We start from the raw sequence: 27,900 nt of genomic DNA, 5'->3' as shown, positions 1-27,900 counted from the left end.
TTTCTAGTCTTTCAAACTCGCACGCAGAAAACGGAGTACTAGCATTTTTAATTTTATTTTTTTTCCTTTTCTTTTCCCCATTTTCTGGTATTTGTTTCCGTTTATATCTCAATTTTATATTTTGTGATCTCCAAATATTTCATATTCCGCACCACACGGATGCATAAATTTCTTCCTTTACACGCACAAGTGTTTCTCTTTCATAACAACTCTTCAATATTCAGACTTATTAATCTCTTAATTGTTAGTATAAAGTTTATTTATCATTATCTATTCGGGAATTTCTCCATATATACTTTGAGAAATACAAGGAAAAAAAAACCTACCAGGAACTGAATTGGGTTCTATTTTGATTATATTCTTTATTGGGTTTCATTCAATTTTTTTTGGGTAATTGACTGTTCTTTGCTTGCTAATTGTTTTGATTCTTGGGTAATTTTTTTTTTCTGATTTTTGGAGGACAAAGTTCTGTTTTGGACTATATGTTCTTGTGAATGGTGTCCTATATTGGTCTCTTTTGCTAGTTTTGAAATCTAGGGTTTGACTGTTTCCTTGTTACCTGTAGTGGGTCGGACTGTTTTTCACCGAGAAATTATAGTTTTCTGATTTCTTGGTTTATTCTTTGGTGTTACTGATTGAAATTTAGTTGATGATATGTTGTGCACAGAATGAATAATCCCTAGTTGAAGTTTGAAATCTTTTATTTCATGGGTGGTCTCTTTTTGAATTATATAGGGTTCTGAACATTTTTAATCCGACCACTATAGACTGATTTTGTTTTCTAAAACCAATTCAATGAGAAATAGGGGGAGCGGAGAGGGATAGTCGAAACGTATAAATCTCGGGCTGGATTGACTCATCTAACCCACCCTTCAGGAGGTTTTTCCGAAGTTGGGTATTCCTTTTTAGTGTGATTGCTTATAGGATGAAGATTTTGTGTCTTTTGGTCCAATTTTTTCAAGAGAGAAACTGGTTTTGCTTGGAGGAATAGTACTAAAGTAGGTTAGGAGTTGCACTGAAGAAAAGTGTGGGTTTTCCTTTCCCCCTTTTTATTCATGTTTGGATAATGTCCATTAATAGTGTTATGGAAACAAGTGAGCCTACATTAGCCCCCCAATGGTTAAGGAGCAGTAGACATGTGACAAACTTCGTCTGTGCGTCATCCCCGTTGCATCCAGGTTACTTTCATGCTCTAATATTTTTCATACTTTTTTCTGAAACATGCATTTTCATTTCACTTGAACTATGTCTTTTTTCTGTTCTCATTATAGATGATCCCGCCCCATCTAAACATGCAAATAAGAGATCACTGTCAGTGAATATGGACAATAAACATTGGAGGCATCCTGCTGCATCAGATAGAGCCATCTCATCACAGACCCGGTGGAGCCCCAACAGTAGCACCTCCCCTAACTTTCAATCTTACAATAGTTTTAGAAATCATCATCATAGAGACATGGATAAAGACATTAACAAGTACCGAGAGACATCAACTTTAAGAAATCATAAGTCTAGGGACTTCTCTGATACTTCGAGGAAACATCACTGGGAGGAAGGGTTAAGACAGTCACAGTCAATGATTTCTGGTAGAATTAATGAGAAATGGCCTATGAATATGAGTAATGTTGGTAAGATCAAACTAACCGACAACAATGGTGCACTTGCTTCCGTTAGTGGTGCTGATAAAGCAATTGAATGTGGCATCCGACCCCTAGTAACTGAAGAACGACAAGCATCACCTGGTGCTGATAAAGCAATTGAATGTGGCATCCGACCCCTAGTAACTGAAGAACGACAAGCATCACCAGGCCTTGGAAGAGTCGGATCTCCTGGTTTGGGTACCATGACTCAGGGTATACCAACAAGTCCATCAGGCACTACTGGCAATAAGTTGGCATCTGCTCTAGCAGATACTCTGGCTGTGGCCGGTAAAGATAACTCTGGTCTATCTTCCATGAAACGAGCTGCCTCTTCTGGACCTTCTTCTCCAATTTTTAGCAAGTCAATTGGCAGGGGTCTTAATATGGCTGAAACTGTTGCGAAGGGTCTTCCTTGTGCTCAGACTAGTTCCCAGGTTTGTTTCCCTTTTTGTTTATATGTGTGTGGCTTACACGAGAAAGTTCACATGCTCATACTCTTAATGTTTAATATAACAGCTATCCCAAGCAAATCAACGACTTGAAGAGCTTGCTATGAAGCACTCTAGACAATTGATACCATTGAAACCATTGGTAGCTAAGGCCTCGGTAAGGGTTTTGAAACCATCATCTTTCGGAGAGCTCATAGCTTAGGAGTGAAAGTGCTTATTTACTTTCTGGTTTTCATCTTTTGCTTCTTATAGATGTCTAATTACCATATACATGAAAGTTATTCCCAAAGTTTTACTCTGAAGGGCAGTTAATTGACAGAATTGCTTGCCCTTGTATGATCTAACACCTTTATTGGAAGGTTTAGTTGGGGAACTTTTGGGAATTCTCAAGTAATGCTTCACAGACTCTACTAAGTTGAGCTGCTCACCTTTTCCACCAGTGATGACTATGAGTGTGACATACTCATGAGTTTCCCTTCTCTTGCACGATTAATTATACAAATGCATTTATTACTCACATGTTTCCCTTCTCTTGCACAATTAACTATACAAATGCATTTATTATGCATAGCTAGATAACATCGTCTATGTATATCCTGACCAAGGACAATTTAGTGTCAGTTACTAGTAAGAATCACATAGACGGTGTAACAATGACAATCCTAGAGAATAAATGGCATGACGTTCTGAGAAAAAAGAGTGATTCGTTTTTTTATCGTGCTTCTTTGTCTATTTATGATACCTTGTGCTTGGCATGAATTTTATGGATATAGTTTCTAAAACTGGGTTATTTGCTATTCAAAATCACACAATTCTGTTTAAATTAGGAAAAGCAGCTCTGATGGATTAGGAACTCAGTAAATTGTGCAAATTAATGGTTAACGAATGTGAATTATTTCATGCCTGTTTATAACTTGTCATTTCCCCCTCCCCTCCCTGTTTTCTGTTTATTTTGGGATTGTTTGGAAATACATTCAGTCGTCACATTCACATCCGTCTCACCGACCCTGAATTCTTCTCCTCTTGATCCAGCCAATACTTTTTGACTGTTAAAAATGTGTATTGTGGTTTTTCCACATAGTTGATGCTTGAAATAGTTCATCAAAGTGTATTATCTTATAGAAACAAAAAAAGGTCACGGAAGCGAGTAAGAAAACAATTTTGTTACTTATTAAAACAGAAAAAAAAAATCTTGCCTTCATGTCTTTCTTCTTGAACAATTAAGTTGAAGAAAAAACAATCTAATAACCTTTTTTTTTGATGATGCTAGAGACTTAGAAAATTATCTATACCTTTATTTTAGTTATAAGATCTCACTTCACCGTCGAGAAAGGAAAGAAGACTTCCAATGAACCATTTTTTTTGAATTTCCTATCACAATTCAGTTATGGCTTTTTAACTATGTTACAGATTCATCGTTTTCGTAACTTGGAGAATTTAGTAAATTCACTCTTGGTTTTAATCCTCAATCTATTAATTGTGGCTTGTGGATTTCAATTCTTTGTGTGTCAAGCACTCAAGCTTTTGAGCTCAACTTTTAATAGCTATTTTACAGATCATGATTTAATTCATAACTTGGAGAACTGATGAAACCGGTTCTTGGTTTCAATCCTCGGCATAATAACTGTGGCTTGTGGGTTGTATAATTTTCCTTGGCTCTATATCCCGGTCATATTATAGTTTATCTTATATCCCAGTTGATGATATAGAAGACAAATTTTGAGTTACTGTGAGAAAAAGGTAAAAATGAGGTTGACTTGTACTTTTAAACACTGAAATTCACAAACTATACGGAGTTCAACCAACAACCATTCTTTATTTATTTCTTCTTTGTTGTCTATTCTCCTGACAACTGACGGGCATGGGAAGTTGTGGGGATTATTAATGTACAATCTAACAACAGATCTGGTGCACATAAAAGTAAGTAGTCACAACCAAACGAGACGCAAAAAGAAGGTGTTTGTATCTTATAAAAATGTTTCTTTAGTTGTTACGTAGATATTTTTTCTATGGTTGATAGATCATAACAGACTTGCCTGCTATTATCCTGAGTCCTGACTGATCATCATGTATCACAAGGTATTCTGGTTGAGCTGTGTTCCGCGTTCATAATGCTTGTTCATGTTGCTGGTAGGACTTCGTGTCTTGGTTAAACTTGTCACCTGGCTTGTGACGTAGACATGACCAATTCTCACTAACTAGGGGAAGACAAACCTTCTCTCCTATCAATACTGATCTTTTCCTTTCCTTTATATGTTTAGTCCTTATTTTCTAGGTGGTGCTGTAAGGGCTGCCATTTCCCAAAAGCATATAAGTGATTGTTGTCCAATTTTTATGGCCTCTAATTGAAATAACAAAAAGTAGAAAGAGACTAACAAAAAAGGAACTGCTTACAAAGTCACAGGGATGGCTTTTTCAATTGTCACTATTTCAAAGGCCTACCTATAATAAATACGGAAACTATATGAGGGGAAAGACAGATGGGATGGCTGGATCCCCCTTATCCATGCCAGCCTTTCCAGCAATTGGACGAAAGGAGGTTTTATATCACTAAGAAACAGAGGCTTTATATCATCTTCCTGCAAACCATACCAAACTACTGGAAGTTACTATTCATGGCTTATCGAAGTGCACTTATTGTGCACAAACGCCTACTTACCTAGGTTGCAAAATATATTTGCTCCTAAAAGGAGGTACCAAAGTTTTTCCAATGCAGCCCTTGCTCGTGGTTTGTATATGAGAGGGCCTCATGTAATATAATGTTAAACTGCAAAGTGTCGCCCATTTTAAACTTGGAATCTTTCTCTTTTTAATGTTTCATGATTCATGATATGCTTGCTCTTCCATTTATGACATCTATTGTCTGTTTTTCGGTGGAAAACAAATCTTATTTTCTTTGTTTATGACTTAAAGAATGCATATATGAGATCACAGACTTTTCTCTACTAATCCACCATAAATCCTTCCATGTATCCAAAATTGTGTAACATCCCTGAGTTTTATTTTCGGCAGATCTATGTTGGTGGACAATCTTAAAAAATTCTCAAAATTGCTGTGTAGCCTAGGTATTTTCTAAGAACTGAAGAGCAAAAAATCAGGATTGCATCTTTTGTTGTAAAATTTCATTTTTTTTATTGGTGTTATTTTTCACTGGGAATGTTGTTGTTGTTATTGGTGTTATTTAGAATTATGTGCATATTCTAATTGCAGAGAAACCATTTATGTATGCTTTCCTATACCTAAACAATCCACGTTCTACACCATTATGGCAATACATGGCATGCCTTTCTGAAGGTGTTGTAGGGAAAATTATAAGTGGTGACTATGTTAACGATAGGAAGTTATGGAAAGAAGTAATAAGTGAAAGACGGGAGAAAGTCATAATGTGGTTGTCTATTGTAGAGAATGCATAAAGTTTGATAGTTTTGGTAGAATATTTTATGTGAATCTTGCAGTCCCTATTTTTATATTCTGCAGCTTCATTTAGTAACTCATTTCAGTCCAATTTTCTTTACCACTTGCTTTTCTCCCGTAGACCCCATTTATCATATTTTTGAAGTGAATTACTATCTTGATAAGATACAATCCTGCAATCGTTGATTTCAGGTGCCAAATCCTTCTGATAAACCAAGAACCAAGGTTGAGTTGCGGCAACAAACTGTCTCATCGTCTCATCCTGTCAGTCACAGTCTTTCAAGCATCTCAAGCAGGCTTCATGTCTTTAAGCCAACAAGAGAGAGGAATGGTGTTTCTTCTGTTGTGAACTGTAGCTTGAGCCCAAATACACACAGCAAAGGGCCAAATGCGCTTTTGGCCGTTCCCGTGTCTGCTTCTACACACAGTCCAGCAAATATTGTAGCTTCCTCGACCTTTGAACCCAAGCCTGTTGGGACAATGATGCAAAAGAAACTATCATCCCAAGCTCGGAGTCGGAATGATTTCTTCAATCTTATGAGAAAGAAATCTATTGGAAGCAGTTCAGCTGTCAATGTTGAAGGATGTGCTGTATCACCATCATCTTTATATAACTCTGGTGTTTCAGAAGTTTTGACTGCACATGGTATCGGTCAGGATCAAGACGCCTCACTATCTGATGAGATCCTTGGGCAATCAACTGAGACCATGGGTGAAAATACATGCCGCGACTCTTCTGACGGAAATAATACCGACAAGAGTTTTTCAAAGTCTGATGCAATCTTGTGTTCAGACGAGGAAGAGGCTGCACTTTTGCGTTCTATGGGCTGGGAGGAAAATGCTGATGAGGGCGGCCTTACAGAGGAGGAGATAAGTGCCTTCTACAAAGATGTTGCAAAGGTAGTTGTTCTTTCTAGTTTGACGAAACCATATTTCTAATGTGTGGACCAGTTGAAATTTTATCTGAACATGCTGTTATAGTGTATATGGACCTAGTCTGTATTGTATTATTAGCATTTCTTCTCGGAATAGGTGTAGGCTTCATGGAATCACCATTTGGATGTTGTTAAGAAGTGCAAGCTCCAGCTTATTGACTTGAAAATATTTCCTGGCACTAAACGGACCCCCTTTTTTTTTGTGCAGTGCATCAATTCGAAGCTGTCATTTAAGACAATGCAAGGCGTACAATCTAGGTTTCTGGTGCCTCTCCACTCTGGAATTGGAGATGTTGGTGCCATTTCTTCTTGATACAGCTCATCCCAAATGCTATACCAAAATGGTTGATGAATTTTGTCGGTACTTTATTAGAAATGGGAAACTTTTCTGATCCTTGTCTTGTTCGTTGGATAGATTTTGTGGGAAGCAATGAGAATAGAGAAGGCTAGGCAGTGTTTAATGTGCTTTTCCAGTCCTGTGGATGGATTCTGATTGGTTTTGACACCTTTATACTTCATAGACTCTGGTTATATAGATTGTGCCTTTGATAGGAGGGTTGGAAAATAATTTCTTAAGAATGACCCTATTAATTAGTGTTAGTTAAAATAGCTGCTTCAACTTTACAAAAGAAAATTGTTGCTAGAAATCAACTTTGCTTGGATTGAAATTATGATAATGTGTATGCAGCATGTTGAAAATGTTAGGATTTGGTATTGTATCTTTAAACAAGAGGTTGGTACAAACAATTATTCTGCTTCTTTGATGCTTATATTGTTAAATAATTTTTTGTTTCTTCTGTGGCAGCCAACAAATAAAGACTAGGAAAGAACGGAATTTCAAGAAAATGTTGAACTCTTTAACAACAAAAGCACTTAGTTTGCGTCGATTTGCTACTGCTCATGAACATGTCTAGTCAACTATTGCGCTTTGATGCATTTTAGGAGAGTGGTATTTTACTCGTAATCACAACTCTCTCAAAATGAAATTGAAATCTATTCGAAACACTTCTATAGTTCCTATTGCTAGGTGAAATAAACATTTTCATTTAAATAATAAACACAGCTCTAAGTAAATTAGATTTCCAAAATTAACAGCCGAAAATAGTACTTCTAATTGCTCAATTATTTTGCTACTCATTACTTAATAGGGATTATTAAGTGTAAATATATGTACATTTTGGACCACCATTTGCCCCCACCCTCTTCTTTTCACAGAGTCTATTAATTAATTTTATTGTATGGCTTTCTGAAAAGACATTATTTACCCTTTTTAAAAATAAATAAATATATTTTGTAAAATGTTTTCTAATTACAGAGTGGATGCCTAATTCAATTGTGTAATGATCAAAAGGTTGATATTTATTTTTGAAAATAAAGTCAAGGTAGAGGAAATTAAAAAACCAAAGTCAGGGCAACTATTTAGTTAATTGGACAAAGTTATCTTAAATGTCACTATCTCCAAGATTGGATTGGTCCTCGATCCAATCATCAAATATTTTACTAATCTTTCTTTTTGATGATATACATAAAAACTAAATCAAGATTAGTTTAGGTCAAAGTATATATATAAAAAATCAAATTGGAATCATGTTAATTCTGATTCTCATCATACTGATTAAAACATTACCGAAAAAATAGGAAGATCAAGTCATTGGGACACATGTATCATAGAAGTTGACTTAATTTTTATTATTTTTAAAAATAAAAAGTAAATAGCTTTGTCAGAAGAAATGACTACTAGCTAGGATATACATATATATATATATATATATATATATATATATATATATATATATATATTTTGTACTGTAAAGTATTAAGACTTAGATAAGATTACTGAGAAATTTTCAAATTATAAGATAAAAAGAGGCTCTTAAACCTTAATGATTGGAAAATGAAGATTATTATAAGAAAATTGAAGAAAATTATCACAAAATTCAAAGAGAGTAATTATCCTAAGTTTATAGATTATCGTCTCTCTATCTAAATTCTTCTAATTATGCATATATGTATTTCATCCAAGGCATTACAATACATAATTGATTTTTTTTTACTAGTAGAGGTAAAATTTCCCTCTAACAATATATGCATATAACTTGTTTAATTTTTTTAAAGAAATTTATAAATAAGTTAATTAAGTGTTAAATATTGCACATAGAAGTTCAGATAGTTAGCAAACTGTGTTCAAATCACTAAATCAGAAAAGTTTAATAAACTACAAAACAAAGATAAAAAATTATTAAAAAACTATTCGATATCACAAAATTCACTGTGTTCTTAAGAATTTAATCTCCTTATTGTAACTGAGGTTATGAATTATTTTCTCCCAAGATAAAATAGGTATACATATATTGGTGTAACGATATCTCAAATTTCAATAATTTTGTCGAACTCAAAATCAGTAACAAATCACACAAAGTCTTTATATTTGTTTGTAAGAAACTATGCAGAAAAAGTTCAGAAATTCGATTTTTAAAAAAATGAGGCTATTTACAGCCAAAATTTTGGTGCGAAAAAACACCCGTTAAGAATAGATTTAGTGTCTGTCGGAGGGAAATATTGTTCGGAAGGAAAAGTTCCTTTCTGAAATTTTGTTGGTAATAATTTTGCGCAAATTATAATTAATTAGTGAAAATAAAAAATATTTTTTTTCAAAAGATTTATCATTGCCATTGTTAAGTCGAGCAAATAACTACGTCCACAACGCCATGGAAGACTTTCTGCTCAAACTCTTTTAAGATATAAGCACAAACAATACTTAAGATGCTCAAAAATCAAAGTGGATTAAAATATAGTCCTAGTACATATATTTGCATATGGATTTATCTCACTTAACTATGAATAATTAGTACCCCCTTCGTTTATTTTTACTTATTCAATAATACTTGTTCAATTTATGAAATCAAGAGATAATTTACATTTGGTTCCTAATTAACCTTATTATTAATTATTAGTCATTTCCTTATTCAATTTGTCAAGATATAGTATTTATTATATTGAAAGAATGATATGGTAAAATTATTCTTTTATTTATAATTTCTTAAGAATTGTACAATATCAATTATAAACAAGTAAAGATGGACGGAGGAACTATATTTCAATTTATTAAATCACCTAATTATTTCTTAAAAAAATTAATTAAAAAAAATAGGTGAGATATTGCTGCGGCGACGCTTGCTCTTCCTCAAAGACCCCGCCTACATAAAAAGTCCGCCACCAAAAAATAACCTTCCTTTTAGGCTTTATCTTTTTTTCTTCTTTTTTCGAGTTGGGTTCAAATAATAGGCATGGGTACCCAGCAATTTCTTTTAACCTAATGTTGTTTGTTTAAAGGCTTAAATTATAAACGATCTCTTAAAATTCTTTATATATATATTTCACTTAGATATTTTGATTAGAACTATTGTCTAATAGAAATAAATTTTGAATTGTTAAAAGTGTTCAATAAGTAATAATTTTAGTTTATGCGGATAATTTTAAGAGATCGTCAATGAGTTAAACCTTATTTAAATTGTCGATAGTATAAATACCATATCTTGTATAAACATTGCAGTTTTTTCACTTAAGAGAAGTTTGAATGAACCCTTTAACTTCGTTCACTTTTATTTATTCAGAATAAATTTTCCAATTCTTTTAATAAAATAATAATGAAGTGAATATTTTACTATAATACCCATGCATGACTATTAGCATTTCAAAAAATCTTGAATTTTTTTTGGAGAATTAGTAGTTAATGTTAAAAGTAAAATAAGAAAAAAAAATTATTTTTTTCTCAATATGTTAACGTGGATAAGTAAAAGTAAAAATTTATTTTTAATATAATGAACAATTAAAACTAAACAAAGGTGGACAGTAAATAAACTTTTATTCCAGATCATCTTTTATCCTCCTTCAACTCTTGTCATTTATGGGTTGTTTGATTCTGGTAATTGTGCCTAACATTAGTTACACAACAGGTCCATCATTTTATTTCTTCGACTGAAGTAAAAACCTATAGTTGCATAAATCTTTGGCTAAATTTATATATATGTGTTTCAATACATAGTTATAAATAACTACAGTAAATATATTGACTATTGTGGCCCTGAATGTTGTTTTTTCAACTTTGTTAGTAAGAAATTCAACACAATTCGGTCCGTCCGTCACCGTATATATACACGAGATCTAAGATTAAATAATAATTAATATAAATATTGTGATAAAATATTTATATTAATTATTAATTTAAGAGGCATGCAAAATTTAAAGTGAACAAATAAAAAAAAACGAAAAAATATACGAAATAGAGATGAAGCCCACAAAATATTTTCATAAGCTAGCCCAATCAAATTTAAATGATACTACGCAAACGCGTTAACGATCTCATGTCTGCTCAGAATCATTCGCTTTCTATTAGATAGTTATATTAACATACGAAAAATAGTGAGCATAGTTATTCCTAGTGAAATAGAAGTTGCCTTTGCCCTCGTTCTCAATTATGTTATGCTAAATTATAATAGGGAATGGCTAAGCGAGAGTGAATATAAACACGCATATTGGACCACTCCCATTTCTTTTTTATAGAGCTCTAAAACATGGTTTTCTTTTTATTATTAGTAACAAACCTAAACGAACGATCGATGTGAAATATAACTGAACAATATTATACATCCTTCGTCTCGTTTTTTGTCACACTCGGCATAAATTTTTTTTATAAAAAAATGATCTGATATTTCTAGTATAAAATAAAATTTTAAATATCTATGTGACTATTAAGTATCTTACTAAGAATAAATGATATGAAATTAAACTATGTCTTAATTATAAAAATGTGACATTATCTTATTTTTTTGAACAATTTAGAAATTAAGTGTATCACATAAATTGAGATAAAAGAAGTATCGCGAGAGGGGTTTAAATGAGGGGGAATATAATTAAGAACAAACCAAAATGTCAAGTGAGTTAATTATTAAGAAGAAACTATAAATGTCAGGTTAATTTTAATTTATTGGACTAAGTTTATTTATCTTCATTATTTCCAAGAACCGATTGGTCCTTGATGATCCCATTGATACTATATATGATATTGAGTAGTACTAATAATTTATCCAATTTAACAAAGCAAGGGAAATATATATCCAAACTTAATTGGAAATCTAGTCATTTAAGGATTACTACGTTGAATTGGCATTTTGGAAATAAATGAACGCATATTAGGTTTTCAATGACATTTGGAGAAAAGAAAAGGAAAAGCTAATATCTTTGTTGCACCGCGACCTCAAATACGTATAATAATTATAAATTTTATTTAACAAAGAACATGATTCAATTCACTTGTTGAACCACTACCTCAAATATATATATGTAAAAGTTAAATATTGCATATAGTTTTGAGGCTCATAAATCAAAGTGCATTCTTGAATTTATTACTTATATATAGATAGACCATCATTTAGGTTTGATTAATTGAAGGGGTAGGTTGGAAACTCATGGATCAAGAAAGAGAACCAAAAATACTAAACTATCAGACCTTGGTCAAGAGAATAAGACAAACTTTGTCTTATACATTAGTGTTACATTAATTACTGTAAAAATTGAAATTCAATTTTGTTTAAATTTAAATAAAACTGAATGTGTTTATATAGTAAAAGATGTGTCTCTATTGTATTTAATTCATGTAAATTGTGAAGTGATTTGGATTTTTTTGCACCGTCTTTTATAATAGTATATAACTTGAATCAGATATGATATAGAATACAGTTTATAAGGTTTTAATTAATTCTAGCAAATTGTGTGGAGTTATCTGATTTGCAACCACTTGTATAAATTTATTTATTTAGCACACTATAATACGTATTTAGTTAATTTAAAGAAGCAACGTGCAGGAGAATTTGCTGCGGCGACGCTTGCTCTTCCTCTAAGTCCACGCCTATATAAAAATGTCTTCTCCAAATAAAGTTTTTTTTTAAAAAAATAATTCAATTCCAACTACAATAATACTGTAATTAATATTTACAAGTCGTCGGAGTTATACACCATATTCCTATTAATACTATAGGGTATATAAATTAAATTATGGTATTAGCAATACAAGAGTTATGAACACTCCCTCCATTCCAAAATAGTTGTCATATTTCACTCTTGAAAGTCAATTAGATTAATTTTTAAAATTAAATTAGATTAGATTAATTCAATATTTTAAAATTAAAATTCTTAAATATTCAAAGTTATACGAAAAATATTATAAATTGCAACTTTTTTCATATTAATATGATGAAAAAATATATCTTACTATTTAATTGGTCAAAGTTCATATTGTTTGACTCTCAAAAAGAAAATATGACAAGTATTTAGAAATGGAGGGAGTATATGATTAATGACAGAACTAATCTTAATATACCAAATTAAATCAAACAATGGATAAAAAATAATTCGAATATAACCAATTCTAACATTACTAATACACTGTATTCAATACTAATCTTATACACTTTACTAAACAACATGTAAGTATAATTAATTATACATACATGTCTGAATATATAATTACACAGAGAGAAATATATTCATTTTATTTTCTACATAAAATCATCATACCAACGAAATATAGCATATTACTCAAGTGCGGCTGTGAAACAAGAAACTATAAAGACTTGCTGGGAATCGAACTTGTTAATTAATTATTGAATTACACCAAATTAATTAATTCCATGCTAAATTGACTGAAAAGAAAGCCTTCACCATTGACTAATTATTCCTTAATGGAGGCAAGAAATGCCAATTAATTAATAATGTAATTCAGTAATCACTTATCCATAATTAAATAAGGAAGTAGTCGACAATAAGCGTGGGATGTTACTTGCGAATATGGAGAAAAACACTTTCTAAATATGAGATACACAACTACTTTTTCCGTTTATTTTTACTTATTCAAAAAAAAAGAAGAGATAATTATATTTTTATACCTATTTTACTCTTATTATTAAATATTATTTCAATATTTAAATGACTAATAATTAATAGAAGTGATATAGTAAAATTATCAATTTATATATGACTTCTTATTAAAGGGTGTACTAAGACAAACATGAACAAATAAAGATGGGAAAGGGATAATAATTATTTATTTTAAATTAAATAATAATCAAATGTAGTTAATTTATATAGGGTTGGAAGAGACTTGTTTCATTTCTCATGTCAACTGGCCAGTCTTTTTCTTTTTCTTTTTTGGTTTAATTTATAAATTAATAATAATAATTAATTTTTTTTAAAAAAAAGTAGCCACTTCATGAGACTTGTCAAATATGCGTTGGAGCTGCTGGAATTAATTTTTTTTCTCCATCTTAGTCGCTCGAGAAACAAAAAGAGAATACCATATAATATAATTATTAAATACTGCCTTACCTTTGGCATTACAGATCCCAATTCTAAAATTAATTAATTAATTAATTCAGATTGACAGTGGTCTTTTTAACCATGCCTTTTTCCCTATTTACATTTGACAACTTAAAGAAACTTGTCCCCTATGACTATGCCACCATTGTTATTATCTCTTCTTCTTCTTCTTTTTTTTTTTTAACTTTTTGAAGACATTTGAATATGTCAAAACGAATTGAGTCGATAGATGAACGGGTCATTGATCCCCTCAAAAATTACTTGATCATTGCCATTGGCTCCTAATTAAGAGTTTAAGACTCTTTAAAATAAGTGTTAATTGTCCAATTAAATTAAAATTTTGAGATTGAATTATTTCCGATCTTGAATTTTTGGCTAGTTAGTATTTAATTTGTGTCTTGACCTGACCAATCCCCCCACCCCCCAATAAGGATCTAGTCTTGGACTATAAGATTATTTAGTTTTGAATTTTTTCTCCTTTCTAAATTTTAATTGCTATCAGAAGAGACTTTTGAATGATCTCAAATAGATAATTTTTATTTTTTATTTTTGAAACTATACTAGAGAATACTTTGAATTTCCAAGTTTGGACATGTAATATATAGTACTAATATTCTTCTTTTTATGCATGCATCATCAAATTCCCACCATCCAATCCATTTCTCTCTCTTTACCTACATTCTTCAAGAATTTAGACTGAGTTAAATATGACAAAATCAAATTTTCTTATTCAAACAGTGGCGTATTTTTTATTTTATTTTTTGATGTATATTAGGTAGTTTAATTGAAGAAGCATTTGAAAAACCATATTATAAAAATTATAGAAGAAGTGAAAGCGGAATATTTTGTTGGTGGTTAACATATGGGGTGATGGCTAAGAGAAATTACTCCTTTCATTTTAAAATACTTGTAACAATTCCTTGTTTAAGAATCAAACTACATGAATTTGAATTAATATTTTAAAATATATTTTTTATCATATTGATATGAAAAAAAAATAGAATTTATTATATTTTTTGTGCTAATTTTTGAATAATTAAATATTTAATTTTATAATATCAACTTAATCTAATTTTAAAAATTATTCAAATTGACTCTCGAAAAACAAATCATGTCAAATATTTTAAAATTATGGGAGTAAAATGAAATGACAGAGAGAGGGGAAAGAGAGGTATCCCAGTTGACAATTTCAAGATCCAATCCCAAGGCTGGATGGGATATCGTACAGGACTCACATTCCTTAAGAAGATGATGTCTGTGTACTTTTTTAAAATAAAATAATAATTATTATTTAATGGTGAGCTCTAAATCAACGATAAAATTATTTTCATGTAATTTATATATTAAGGGTTTGAATTATAAAATTAGCTATTAATGTTTGTATCATAATGGACTGCTTAGTGCTTACATGTACATTTCCTTTGAAGTGAGATTCTTTCACCATCGATTAATTAAGTTCTTTTCAAGAAAATTTTATATGCACCCGATATTTACTACTTTTATCACTTAACTTTGGTTAGATGATATGTTTTTCTGGTTGTTGCTATCTCTAAGTTCCTATTATGTGTCTACATCAAGTTGGCAATGGAATGAAATTTTACGTTGAAAATTAAGAGCTTGAAGCATGCTACTATTTACATAGAGTAGCAAGTCTAATTTATATAGTGGGATGCCTATTAATATATAGACTATAGAAGGTTTAATAATGTACTAGGTGTTCGAGTAATTTCACAAATATTGTATAATATATTATTCCTACTATTGGAACTTAGAGAGAAAATCTAGGAAGATTTGATCTTCAATATTGGAAAAACTGAATCTGTACAATGAGAGTTCCTATATTTATACAAGCCAGCTAAGAACTTCAACTAACTAATTCAATAACAATTTTCTAACTAAATCTCATATCAATTTAACTAACTATAGTGAACGTGGTTACAATTAATTACTGACACACAACTAACTCATTGAATCATTATCTTCAATACTCCCCCTCAAGTTAGATGTATTGAAGACATTCAGGACACCTAACTTGGCCAGTAAAAATCGTACTGAGATCTTCCATATGCTTTAGTTAACACATCAGCTTGTTGATCCTTTGTATTGATGTAAATTGTCTTAATCAATCCTTGCTGCACCCTTTTTCGAATAAAATGACAATCAATTTTTATGTGCTTTGTCCGCTTATGAAAAACAGAATTTGCTGCTATTTGTATGGCAGCCTTGACGTCACAATGTATAGTAGTAGACTCCTTTAAACTCAGTCCTAATTCTTTGAACAAATTAGTTACCCAAACTACTTTAGCTGTTAATATTGCAAGGCTTCTATACTTTGCCTCTACAGAGCTTCTGGAAACTGTGTTCTGCTTCTTGGATTTTCAAGCTATTAGTGATTTTTCATACTTCAACAAGTAACGAGTTACAGACCTCCTAGTATTGGGACATGCAACCTAGTCTGCATCACAAAAACCAGTTAACTGTGGTTGTTTCTCAGAACTCATGAGAAGTTTCAAACCTAGTGTTGCCTTAATATATCGGACCACTTTCAGAGTTGCATTCCAATGAGAATGTTTTGATTTTTGCATAAATTGGCTTAAACATTGAAATGAGAAAGTTATGTCAGGTCTGGTATTGGTGAGATATAAGAGCTTTCCAATCAGTCTTTGATACTTACTTATATCAGTAAACAACTCATCATTGTCGCTAAGAGGAAAGTCTACATTGGTGAGCTTCATATTGCATTCCAAAGGTGTGGTGGATGGTTTAGCTCCTGTCAGCCCAGCTTCAAAGATTAATTCCAAGGCAGTCCTTTAATTTATTACCGTTCTTTTTGCTGATCTACAAAATTCAATCCCAAGGAAGTATCTCAATTCCCCCAAATCTTTTATCTTGAGGTGATGATGAGAACCTGTTTTGTCTCTTGAATCAACTTAGTGTCATTTCTTGTGATCAAAAGATCATCCACATACACCAATACAATAATCAATGCTGATCTTTTTCTCTTAGTAAACAGTAAGTAATCTAGATGGCTTTGTTGGTATCCTGATTTAGACAATGCATCAGTTAACTTGGCATTCAATTGCCTAGAAGCCTATTTGAGACCATGTAAGGACTCTACAAGCCTACAAACTTGATTCTCCCTCTTTCTAGCAAACCCCTTAGGCAACTCCACATACACTTCTTGAAATAAGTCTCCTTGCAAGAAAGCATTGAAGACATTTATTTGATATATCATCTAATTCTCACCAGCTGCAATAGCAATAATGGACCTCACAGTTACCATTTTCACAACTGAAGAAAATGTCTCTTGATAATCAATTCCTACAGTCTAATTGTATCCCTTGGCCACAAGTCTAGCTTTGAGCCTATCAACTTCTCTATTTGCCTTGTATTTTATTTTGAAGACCCACTTGCACCCACTTGCACTTTTTCCAGGTGGTAGTGTCATAATTCTCCATGTGCCATTATCCTCTAAAGCAGCAATTTTCTATTTCATAGCCTTTACCCATCTGTAGTCATTTACAACTTTCTCATAACTCTTTGGTTCTGTGTCTATGGACATCTCAATCAGATAAGCTTAATACTTGTGAGATAACTAATTGTAGGAGACATAATTGGCTAAAAAATATAAATGCGCAGAGTCAGTCACAGTAGTTACATAGTCTTTCATCCAAACAAGAGGATGAGATGATCTAGTAGATGTTCTGGATCTAACAACATTCTCAGTACTAGGAATCACTATTGGATCTTCTGCATCACTCATATCAGGAACTTCACTACCAACAATATCATCTATAACCCCATCTAGTTGTTGTATGTCATGATCTGTAGTATAGTGGAATATTTCTTGCTCCTATTGTCCATACTCAGAATGCACTTATTCAGGTGTAATATCAGTAGCCATGGGAGTGTCATCTATGCCATAGTCAAAGGGTGGCTGTGGAAATATTGGAGTATGTTTCCCTTTTATTTGGCTAAATGGAAATATATTCTCTTTGAAGACAACATCTCTACTTACTATGAATTTTTGCAGGTTCAGGTTGTACATGTAATATCCCTTCTGAGTGAGTGAATACCTCATATGCATCTACTCTAGGAGAGAATTTATCATCCTTAACAGGTTTAGTTGCATAACACATGCAACCCAATGTTCTCAAATGATGAAGTTGTGGCTTAGTTTTTTGAAAAACTTTATAAGGTGTCTTCCCTTGTGAGACTCCAGTGGATATTCTGTTGATCAAATAGACAGCTGCTAGTACACACTCTTCCCAGAATTTAATAAGGATAAATCCTTGAAATTTTATTTTTCTTGCAACCTCAAATAAATGCCTATGTTTCCTCTCAACCACTCCATTCTATTGAGAATTGTGAGGACAACTACTCTCATGGATAATTCCCAATGAACCAAACATTGTGTTGCATTCTTTGTTAAAAAATTCAGTCTCATTGTCTATCTGACCCTTTTTACTTGCTTGTTAAACTAGTTCATGGCCAAGGCAAAAAAAAATTCAAAGTAGCAAGAATAGCAAAATTGAACTTTAGTAAAAACAATCAAATCATCCTTGAATTGTCATCCATAATAGTCAAAAAATATCTAAATTCATTATATGTAGGAAATCTATATGGACCCCATACATCAATATGAATTGAGATCAAACACATCAGTAGTCCTAGACATACTCATAGGAAATGGAAGCCTAGTCTGCTTATCCAAATGACAAATTGGACAATTGGTATAATCTCCTACACTTATTTCTTTGTTGGAGGGACAAATCTTTCAATACCTTGAAGGAAGGATGACCCATTATGTTGTGCCACAACATATAACTTGAATCATCAGCCTTTATCATCAATATTTTGTTATTATCTACATCATCCTTAATTGTTTTTGTATAGAATTAACCGAAAAAATAGTATAGGCCTTCTATCTCCTTACCAATCCCCTTGACCCCTCCATTAAAGAGGTCCTGAAAATACAAAAGTCAAAAAAGAATCTAACAGAACATTTTAGTTGTCTTGTTAACTGTGATACTGAGAGTAGATCATACTTAAAATAAGGAACTACTAACATATTTTCTAGTATGCCTCATGCTGGTATCATACAATTGTATGAATGAGTGATTAGTGTAGTTTGTCCATTAGGTAAGTATACTTTTCTCCCTACACTTTTATTAGAGGCAGTGCCATTTTCCAACATATAAACATTAGATGTCATGTGACATGTTGCCCCTGAATCAACTATTCAATTATCTTTGCTAAATAGCACATCATGTTCATCTTGAGGAGACAGAAAGAATATTTTCATACCTTAAACCTATAGCTATCAACAGTCCTAACAGTCATTATATGATCAACACAGATTTTACCTTTGTTCGACATAGAAAATGCAGCAATTTCATTGAAAATACCTGCCATATTGACCATTTTTCTCCTTTTTCTTCTTCATTAGCAATCTTCAGTATCTTTTGGTACTGATTAGGAGTATATGATGGTTGCATAGCTAGTGCCTGCAAGTTAGTGCGAACAGAATTAAAATCACATGAATCTTGTACTAATTTTTTTCCTGTATAGAACTGTCCAAAAGTATCACTATTTAATTCTTCTTCAGTTCTTTCAACCTGTACATTGTTTGCAATTCCTTTTCCTTTGTTGAAATTTGTTCCTCTAGTTAAGTTATTGTATACATGTTCTGTATTTTGTCTTGATTTTTTCTTAAACTTTCAGTCTTCAGGGTATCCAACAAGCCTATAGCATATATGTTTAGTGTGCCATGCATTTTGCAATGGTCACAAAACAGATTCCAATTTACTTTTTTCTTGCCATTATAGCTTCCTTTTCTAGCATATTGTGTTGATTCACCTCTATCTCCATCAATACGTGTGCTTCTGGGAGTGTAGTTTCCTTTTCCTGCATACAATGCTACAACCTCAATAGAATCTCCACTTGTGCGCATTCCTGAGGTAAGTCGTTGGCTTTCATTTGAGACTATCATTGCATATGCCTTATTAACACTCGAAAAAGGGTTCATCATTAGGATCTAACTTTGTGCATGACTTAATCCCATTAGAAATGCAAATAATCGAAAATATTGCATGTGATCTACATAGATTCTAGATCTATCACAATTTCATAATGAAGGAAGAACAAGAGTATTGAATTCATCCCATAGTAATCGAAGCTTGGTAAAGTAAGCAGAGACAGTCATATTACCTTGATAAATAGTGCAAACCTTCCAAGGAAGTTGATAAATTCTCGATCCATCGACCTGGTCGAAATGTTCCTTCAAATCTGCCCACACAGTTGCAGCATCTGAGACATATAATATTCCACTCAGTAATTCTTTCGAGATAGTATTCATGATCCAAGCAAGCACGTTGGCATTGCATTTCTCCCATTGTTCCTCTAACTCAACTGCATAATCAGATCTACGATGCATTCCCATCATAAAGCCCAATTTGCTCTTCGCCCTGAGATTAATCAACATAGATCTACTCCACAATGAATAATTCTCCGATCCAGTCAGTTGCACTGTGGTTAATACACTTCCACATGTATCTGATGGATGAAGATAAAGAAGAAGATTCCTCTTCGCTTCAATTGTTGCTAGTGTTTCAGGTGTTGTAGCTTCGTTTGCATTAACCATTGCTAATCACAAGCTCTGTCAACTGCAAGTTTTCGTCAATGGAGATTTTCAGAATTGAAAGATAAGCTGAATCAAAGAATCATTTATTCACAGCTCTGATACCATAGTGAAATTTGGAGAGAAAATCTAGAAAGATTTGATCTTCAATATTGGAAAAACTAAATCTTTACAATGAGAGTTCCTATATTTATACAAGTCAGCTAAGAAGTTCAACTAACTAATTTAGTAACAATTTCCTAACTAAATCTCATATCAATTTAACTAACTATAGTGAAGGCTGTTACAATTAATTACTGACACACAACTAACTCCTAACTAACTTGTTGAACCACTATCTTCAATACCTACCGTTTCAATTTACGTGGTGATGTTAGGACTTTGAGAGTCAAATAAATTCTTTTTACCTTATTTTTTTTAATATGCTTTTTAAATATTTTAAATTGTTAATTATCGTGAGTTATATTACTTTCTACTTAATTTTCAAATATGTAAATAATCTGACATGATCGTACGAACTCACAATTCACCCAAAACGATCATATCGGGTGAATAAGAATTGTAAATCGGATGCAGGTGAAATTCCCGCCAATGATTGAACCGTTCTTGTATATAAGTTTCGTTGTCTCATAGTATGGAATACTGACTATACCGAGGGACAAACCTTGAAGCAAAGCACGAAAAACGGTGTGGAATTCAAAAAACTTAAAAATTTTATGTTTGAATTCATGATCAAAATTTAGAAATTTGACTCTCGAAATTCAAATCGTTGATAGGTAAATTGGGAGAAAGAAAGTAACAAAAAGGATGCTCAAGATCAATGCCAGACTATACTGCCAGTTCCTAATACTATATTAGTTACGATTCATTTTTATTGCTACTATTAATTAGCTTGTATTAATTGGTTTATTAATTAAAGTCAAAACTTAGATGCGTCCTTAGATGTCCAATTATATTATAAATTACTTTGAGATTAGGGAATTGACTTTGGTGTCTCAAAAGCAGCACACAAATTAGAAAAAGTTAAGAAAGCAAAATAAAGAGAGAGATAAACTAAATTTTATTTCTAATTTTTTTCTCTCTTCTTCCACATGGAAAACAACAAATCAGAAAGTGATTATGAGATGGAAATTGATCTCAGCTTGAAACTTGATGCTCGAGAAGAAGAAAATCAAGAAAATCAAATTGGACAATCATCACAATTGAATGAAAAAACACAAGCAAAAGATCAAGAATTACCAAAAACTGAAGAGGTACATAATTTTTTTAAAACTAATTACTTGCAATATTTTAAATTTCTTTGTGAATTGATCACAGAAGTTATCATCTCGTTTAAAAGTTTTTTAATGAAGCTGTTAAAGAACGTACACTTTTATTTACTGAGTTTTTTTGTATCAGTTATCGATGTTAGAAAAGGAGATGAAGAGGATGAAAGAGGAAAACAAAGTATTGAGGAAGGCAGTGGAGCAAACAATGAAAGATTACTATGATTTACAAGCAAAATTCTCAAATCATCAAAATAATCACAAGGTAGTACTAGACAATTTTTATCAATATCATGTCATAGTTTAAACTGATTAAACATCGAGTTGATTTCTCATATGATCACTTAATTATTAGTTATATATCATATAAGAAAGACATGACTTTCTTTCTTTGTTGAAGAAAAGATGACTTTTTGATATATCAATTATTAGTTGAGTGATCATCTGATCAGAAATCAATTCACTTTAACATTTATATTTAATTGTGTTTTTTTCTTTTTGATTATTTTAGGATCACAAAAAATTTCTTTCATTGAGTGGAAATGATGACACTAGTGAAGGACTAACAAGGGTTCCAAAAATCTTGGATATTATAAATACTAATAGAATTTCATCACCAACATCATTAGACGATGATACAATGGATGGTGATGATCAATTAGGGTTATCTTTAACTTTGGTTAGTAGTAACAGTACTACAAGCAGCAAATTAGTGGAAATATTAGAAGAAGATCAAAGAAAGGAGAAAAAAGAAGATCATCCTGCAATTACTCATCAAATACAAAATAAACCACAAAATTTGGGAGGATTAACAAGTCATGTGACTACTGCTTCTCCACCCAACAGAAAATCTAGGGTTTCAGTCAGAGCAAGATGTGAATCAGCCACAGTAAGTTTAATACTAAAAACCTTTCGTTTTATCTTTAAATGAAAATAAAAAAATAATCATATTTTTATTTTTTTAGATGAATGATGGCTGCCAATGGAGGAAATATGGTCAGAAAATTGCTAAAGGAAGTCCTAATTGTCCCAGAGCTTACTACCGTTGCACGGTGGCACCCGGTTGTCCGGTGAGAAAACAGGTACTGATAAAAACTTTTTAAAAAAATTTAATTTATATACATTAACAATAGAATTCGGTGTAATTTAATTTTTTGTTACATATTATGAGTGTGATTTTATCTGTTGCATCACTCTTTCTTTTTAGGTTACACAAGTTAACAATTATCTATAATTATATTTTAATTAGGTAATATGATCTTCTAAAAAGAATATTAGACACTCAACGTACATAAGTTAAAACTCTTTCTTTATTTTAAGATTTACAATGCAATTGGAATTCAGGCAATATTGTTTTAATATGATTTGTTTCTAATCTTGAATTTTTTTAATTTAGGTACAAAGATGTTTGGAGGACATGTCAATATTAATTACAACATATGAAGGAACACATAATCATCCACTTCCAGTAGGTGCAACAGCAATGGCATCAACAGCATCAGCAGCAGCTTCTTTCATGTTAGTAGATTCAAGTATTAGCCCTCTTCTTAATCACAATTCCAACTTAAATCAACTACTTAATTTCCCTAATTACCATAATAATCTAGCACCTAATTACCATCACTCTTCTTCTTCACCTTATAATTACTCCAATTTAAGAAATAACATCCTTAATTCTAGTGATCTTAATTCTTCACAAGGAAACATAGTTCTTGATCTCACAAAGAATATTTCAAATAATAACCATCAATTTCCCTTTGCAAGTTCTTCTTCAAATTCTCATGAAATTGGACATTCTAATTGGATGTCCAAATTACCTAATTATGAAGGGAACAACCTTTTTGCTGGTCCTAAATTACAAGGTGAACATCATTATAATCATCACAATAGTAATAATAATAATAATAATCTTCCTCCTACGTTGGCTCATGAAAATATGAGTTCAATTGCTTCTGATCCTAAGTTTAGGGTTGCTGTTGCCGCTGCTATTTCTTCACTCATTAATAAAGATCAAAGTCATTCAAATGGAGAAAGTTGAATGATGATACTCGTATGTTGCTGAGGCCCTCAGCAGAGACGGATTCAAGATTTAAATTTGATGAATTATACTTTTAGGGTGCTTAGCACACATTGTAATCTTGGAATTATGATTCAGATATTATATTTGTTAAAAATTTAGTAATTTTTATATATAATTTTTATGTTTTGATATTTAAAATTATTCCATGTCCAATTGAAGTACTCATATTATACGAAGGTTGCATTTTCATATGGTCTTGGGCGAAAGTAATACCAGAATGGTTGACCTTTTGAGAAGTCCATGTGTTGCATCTTACATTTGAAAAAATAATAATACTTACCAAAGGTTATAAATGTTTGTATTTAATTCTCAAGTAGGTTTGTCTAAGTCCAATGAAATTTATCGTGGACTTCCTTTTTTTGATCAATAGTAAGTCACAGGTTGGGGTGGGTGGGTGGAGGTGGGGGTGGGTTTCCATGTGAACCCTTGATTGATGCTAAACTCTGAGTTGGATCTTTAAAATTATATTTTTTTTTAGCATTTTGTGTTAGCATGGTAATATTGTTGAATATATTGAGAATCTCTTAAACTTATTAGTAAATTTTTAAAGTGTTTGATTGAAAGTTACTGACAAATTTAAGAGATTGTTAATGTATTCTGTTTTAATTATTCGATCAGGAAAAAATAAGTCTTTAAATGTTCACTACTATACATTATTTAATAAAACAAGAGAATCAAACTATACAGGCATGTAATACTAGTATAAAATTTTAATCTTGTTCAAAAGATATTACTAATGTAGCTAATGGTATTAATTATTTTGAAACAATTGAAATTAACTTGAATATATGTATAAAGTAATTGAATGTTATTTTGTTATGTAATGCTAATTTTTAATGTAGAGTTAGCTGTAAAATGTCAAACAATCAAGTTAAATTTTCTTATTTTATTTCGACTTAATTAAATTTCTCGTTTGAATAGTTTAGTTCGGATTGAAAGGGAAAAAAGATAGTAAACAAAAAGACTACTCTAATGATACCTAAATTAGATGGTGATTTAATTTCCATCATAACACCTTTGATGGGCTATACCACTAATTAATTAAATGCTAATCACTAGGAAATCTTAATGCTAGCCGTAGAATTAGGGAGAGAAAAAAAAAACTTTATGATCCTTTTTTTCTTACTGACCTCTTAAATTTATCAACTATAGCCTAATTTTTCAAAAAAAAAAAAAAACTTGGGAAGATATAATAGGAATGGTCCGACTTATAGGATAACATCACATATTATAGCTAGGTGTTACTAATTTATTTGGATGCTAGGAACTTTAATTATAAGTTTCTAGTGGCGATAATTTAGACTTATTTTTTTTAATAATTATCGATAAACACATTAATTACTTTTCTTTCATAATGTTGTGTTCTCTATTGCTATTAGACAAGTAAATAATATCATATTCAATATAATTTTATAAGTGGACGTCCGAAGAGAATGGTATGTACGCATCTTTATATTTATCTTGTAAAGATAAATATATTATTTTCGATAGTCTCTGTTACTATTTAAAATCAAGAGGCCAAAAACATGAAGCTTAAATATGATCAATTTTTTTTAGCCTTTACATGAAACGAAAAAGTAACAATAGCTGCCATTAAGTATGTAAGTGCATAAGATGTGGTTAGTGAAAACTGAAAAGAATATCCTAAAGAATAATTAAAAAAGGACAGTTTGCTATGCGCGGGGTTCGGGGAAGGGCCTGACCACGAGGGTCTATTATACGCAGCCTAAAGAATAATGTTTGTACAACAATATTTAACAGGTAATTGATAAACATGGATTTTAATTTTTTTACATAAATCTATCATCAGTCAAACACAATATAAATTTCATCTCAAACTTAATTTTGAAACATCTCATTTCATTCCACTGAACACCCTACAGTCCTACTACTATTTTTTAAAAATAAAAAATAAAAACTGGGTGTAGGGGAAGAAGAACTAGGGAAGCAGATTACAAGATGGAAATCAAAAGAGAAACTAACTAATTGCATAAAACATTCCTATCATATTTATTAATTCTTCTTATAGTTTGAAATAATTACATTTTATATCACTAATTAATAATTTTATACCAGATTTCAAGTCAGATACACCTAGATACATGTTTTTTGGCTATCAGATACACTAAAATATAAAGAGAAGCGAGCGAGAACACGAGAGAGGCAAGCGGAATTTATCTATGTCTCTCTAATACATGTGAATCCATTTGGATACAGTATGTCTAGAATGAATTACACCTAATTTTGACGTCATGTATCTCGAGATAACGTATTTGAACGCACCAAAATCTAATAAGGTTTTATTGGAAATTAACATGTATCTAAGTAATTAGCTCCTAAACTAGTAAAATTTATGTAAGTTACCCAATCGAATACTCACCAATAAAATTTCAAATAACCACCAATTGAGCTATTAAATTCCTCCACGATCCTACTACTACGTTGTTCACTTAGATTGATTTTCTCTCCATCAAGCAAATGGGCTCGAATTTGTGCAAAATCCGGAGATATAACCAAAAGCCCAAAACCGAAATATTGACTTTATGGGGTTCGAGATGAACTACATGTTTGGGTAATTACTGGCCCAATTGGCCCAACATAGAACAGATGCTACAGAAAAACGAAAGTTGCACACGATTTAATTTGGGAAAATTACACGAGTTGGCAAACCTTACTAGTTTATTATTTTATATGAGTATATTTTATTACCATTTATGGATATATTTTGTCGAGATTTGCTATAATTCATGGGTATATCATTTGTATAATTCGCTATACAATTCACAATTTTTGTATAACGTTTGTATAATTCATTATACAATTCGCATTTTTTGTATAGCGTTTGTATATTTCGTTATACAATCTGTGTACAATGTTTTTATAATTCTCTATATAATTTGCAATGTTTGTATATTTTGGTATACAATTCACCCACAACGTTTGTATAATCACGCATATCATTTGTATAATCGTGCACATCAGCCATCTTTAAAAGAATTTTGTATATTTTTTTACTTAAAATTCCGTTTATACAAATTTTAATGGACCATAGCAAACATAAATTTATCATTGTAAGTAATTAAGAAAACTATACTCATGGAGTTATTATGCTTAAAAGGTTTACCATATATGAAATTTTCCCATTTAATTTTCCGCAAATCTTCTTTTTTAAAGTATTGTATAATAGGAATATATTTTAATTTATAAGTGAGTGGTCTTTTTTTGCATATGCACCATTTTAATAAAACATAGTTGAGTCGTTTAAACTGATTAGAGTTATACAGATATGAGTAATATATAAGCTAGTTACGAGATAATTTATGTATTATTTTACTAAAGTAGATAATTTACTTTTTGATAGTCTTCCATTTTTCAAGAAAATTGGGTACTACTTCTTTAGAGAAGAAACTTAAACAAGTTGATCCTTCTTGTATGTTCAAATGTTGAAGTAGACAACGACTCATACTTTTGTATATTGCTTTAATTAATAAATAATGAATAATTTCGTGTTATCAGAGTTTATACCATTTTAAAATTGATCATTTCAATTGTTTTTTCCCTTCATTAATTTCCAAAGTCTTGCAAGGTTTTCAAACAATTTAACTATTAAAAATTTGTGTAATTGTGTCAAATGATTAGTTTGATTTGGCTTCTTTTTTTAAAATAAAAAAAGAATCTACCTTATCCATATATAAAATTTAAATTCTCGAGTATTTTATTTTTCCAAAATGAAAAGTACTACAAAATTGTATGATTTTTGCATGTCTGTGATTTATATTTACGAAAAATATTGTGCATTTATTAGCTTCTCTCATATGACTTTCCATAAGTATCTACGGTCTTCAATAATTGTTATTGTCTTTAAAAATGGCTTGTATATTTTTTTGTTCAATAAATTTGACAACAAATAAGCAACATGTTTCCACTTCTAAATCTTTATATCTCAGTACTTTTGCAAATGAATTGTAACTCTTATTTGATGCTCCAAAGTTTTGCGATGAGACATGATGTTGACCTCATCTTACCTGAATATTTAAATACTCGCTTTTCTCAATTATATCTAAAATATTGACCTAAAACATCTTTTCTATGTATTTTCTTCT

General features: G+C 31.3%; 2 protein-coding genes across 2 annotated transcripts; both read left to right on the top strand.

Moving 5' to 3' along the window:
* Positions 1 to 29: 29 nt before the first annotated feature.
* Positions 30 to 7,199, top strand: LOC129885812 (uncharacterized). The gene is made up of 5 exons (XM_055960246.1): positions 30 to 1,178; positions 1,272 to 2,074; positions 2,157 to 2,246; positions 5,696 to 6,403; positions 6,647 to 7,199. The coding sequence occupies exons 1-5, from the start codon at positions 1,067 to 1,069 to the stop codon at positions 6,749 to 6,751; spliced, it is 1,818 nt and encodes a 605-aa protein (XP_055816221.1). The 5' UTR covers positions 30 to 1,066; the 3' UTR covers positions 6,752 to 7,199.
* Positions 7,200 to 21,474: 14,275 nt separating this feature from the next.
* On the top strand, positions 21,475 to 23,935 carry LOC129884592 (probable WRKY transcription factor 9). Its single transcript, XM_055958877.1, has 5 exons — positions 21,475 to 21,705; positions 21,851 to 21,982; positions 22,229 to 22,606; positions 22,683 to 22,799; positions 23,114 to 23,935. The coding sequence occupies exons 1-5, from the start codon at positions 21,544 to 21,546 to the stop codon at positions 23,753 to 23,755; spliced, it is 1,431 nt and encodes a 476-aa protein (XP_055814852.1). The 5' UTR covers positions 21,475 to 21,543; the 3' UTR covers positions 23,756 to 23,935.
* The last annotated feature ends 3,965 nt before the right edge of the window (positions 23,936 to 27,900 follow it).

The sequence above is a fragment of the Solanum dulcamara genome, chromosome 4 (assembly GCF_947179165.1).
Source record: "Solanum dulcamara chromosome 4, daSolDulc1.2, whole genome shotgun sequence".
NCBI classification, from domain to species: Eukaryota; Viridiplantae; Streptophyta; class Magnoliopsida; order Solanales; family Solanaceae; genus Solanum; species Solanum dulcamara.
Note: the sequence above shows the minus strand (reverse complement) of the source record. Positions and strands in the feature narration are given on the sequence as shown.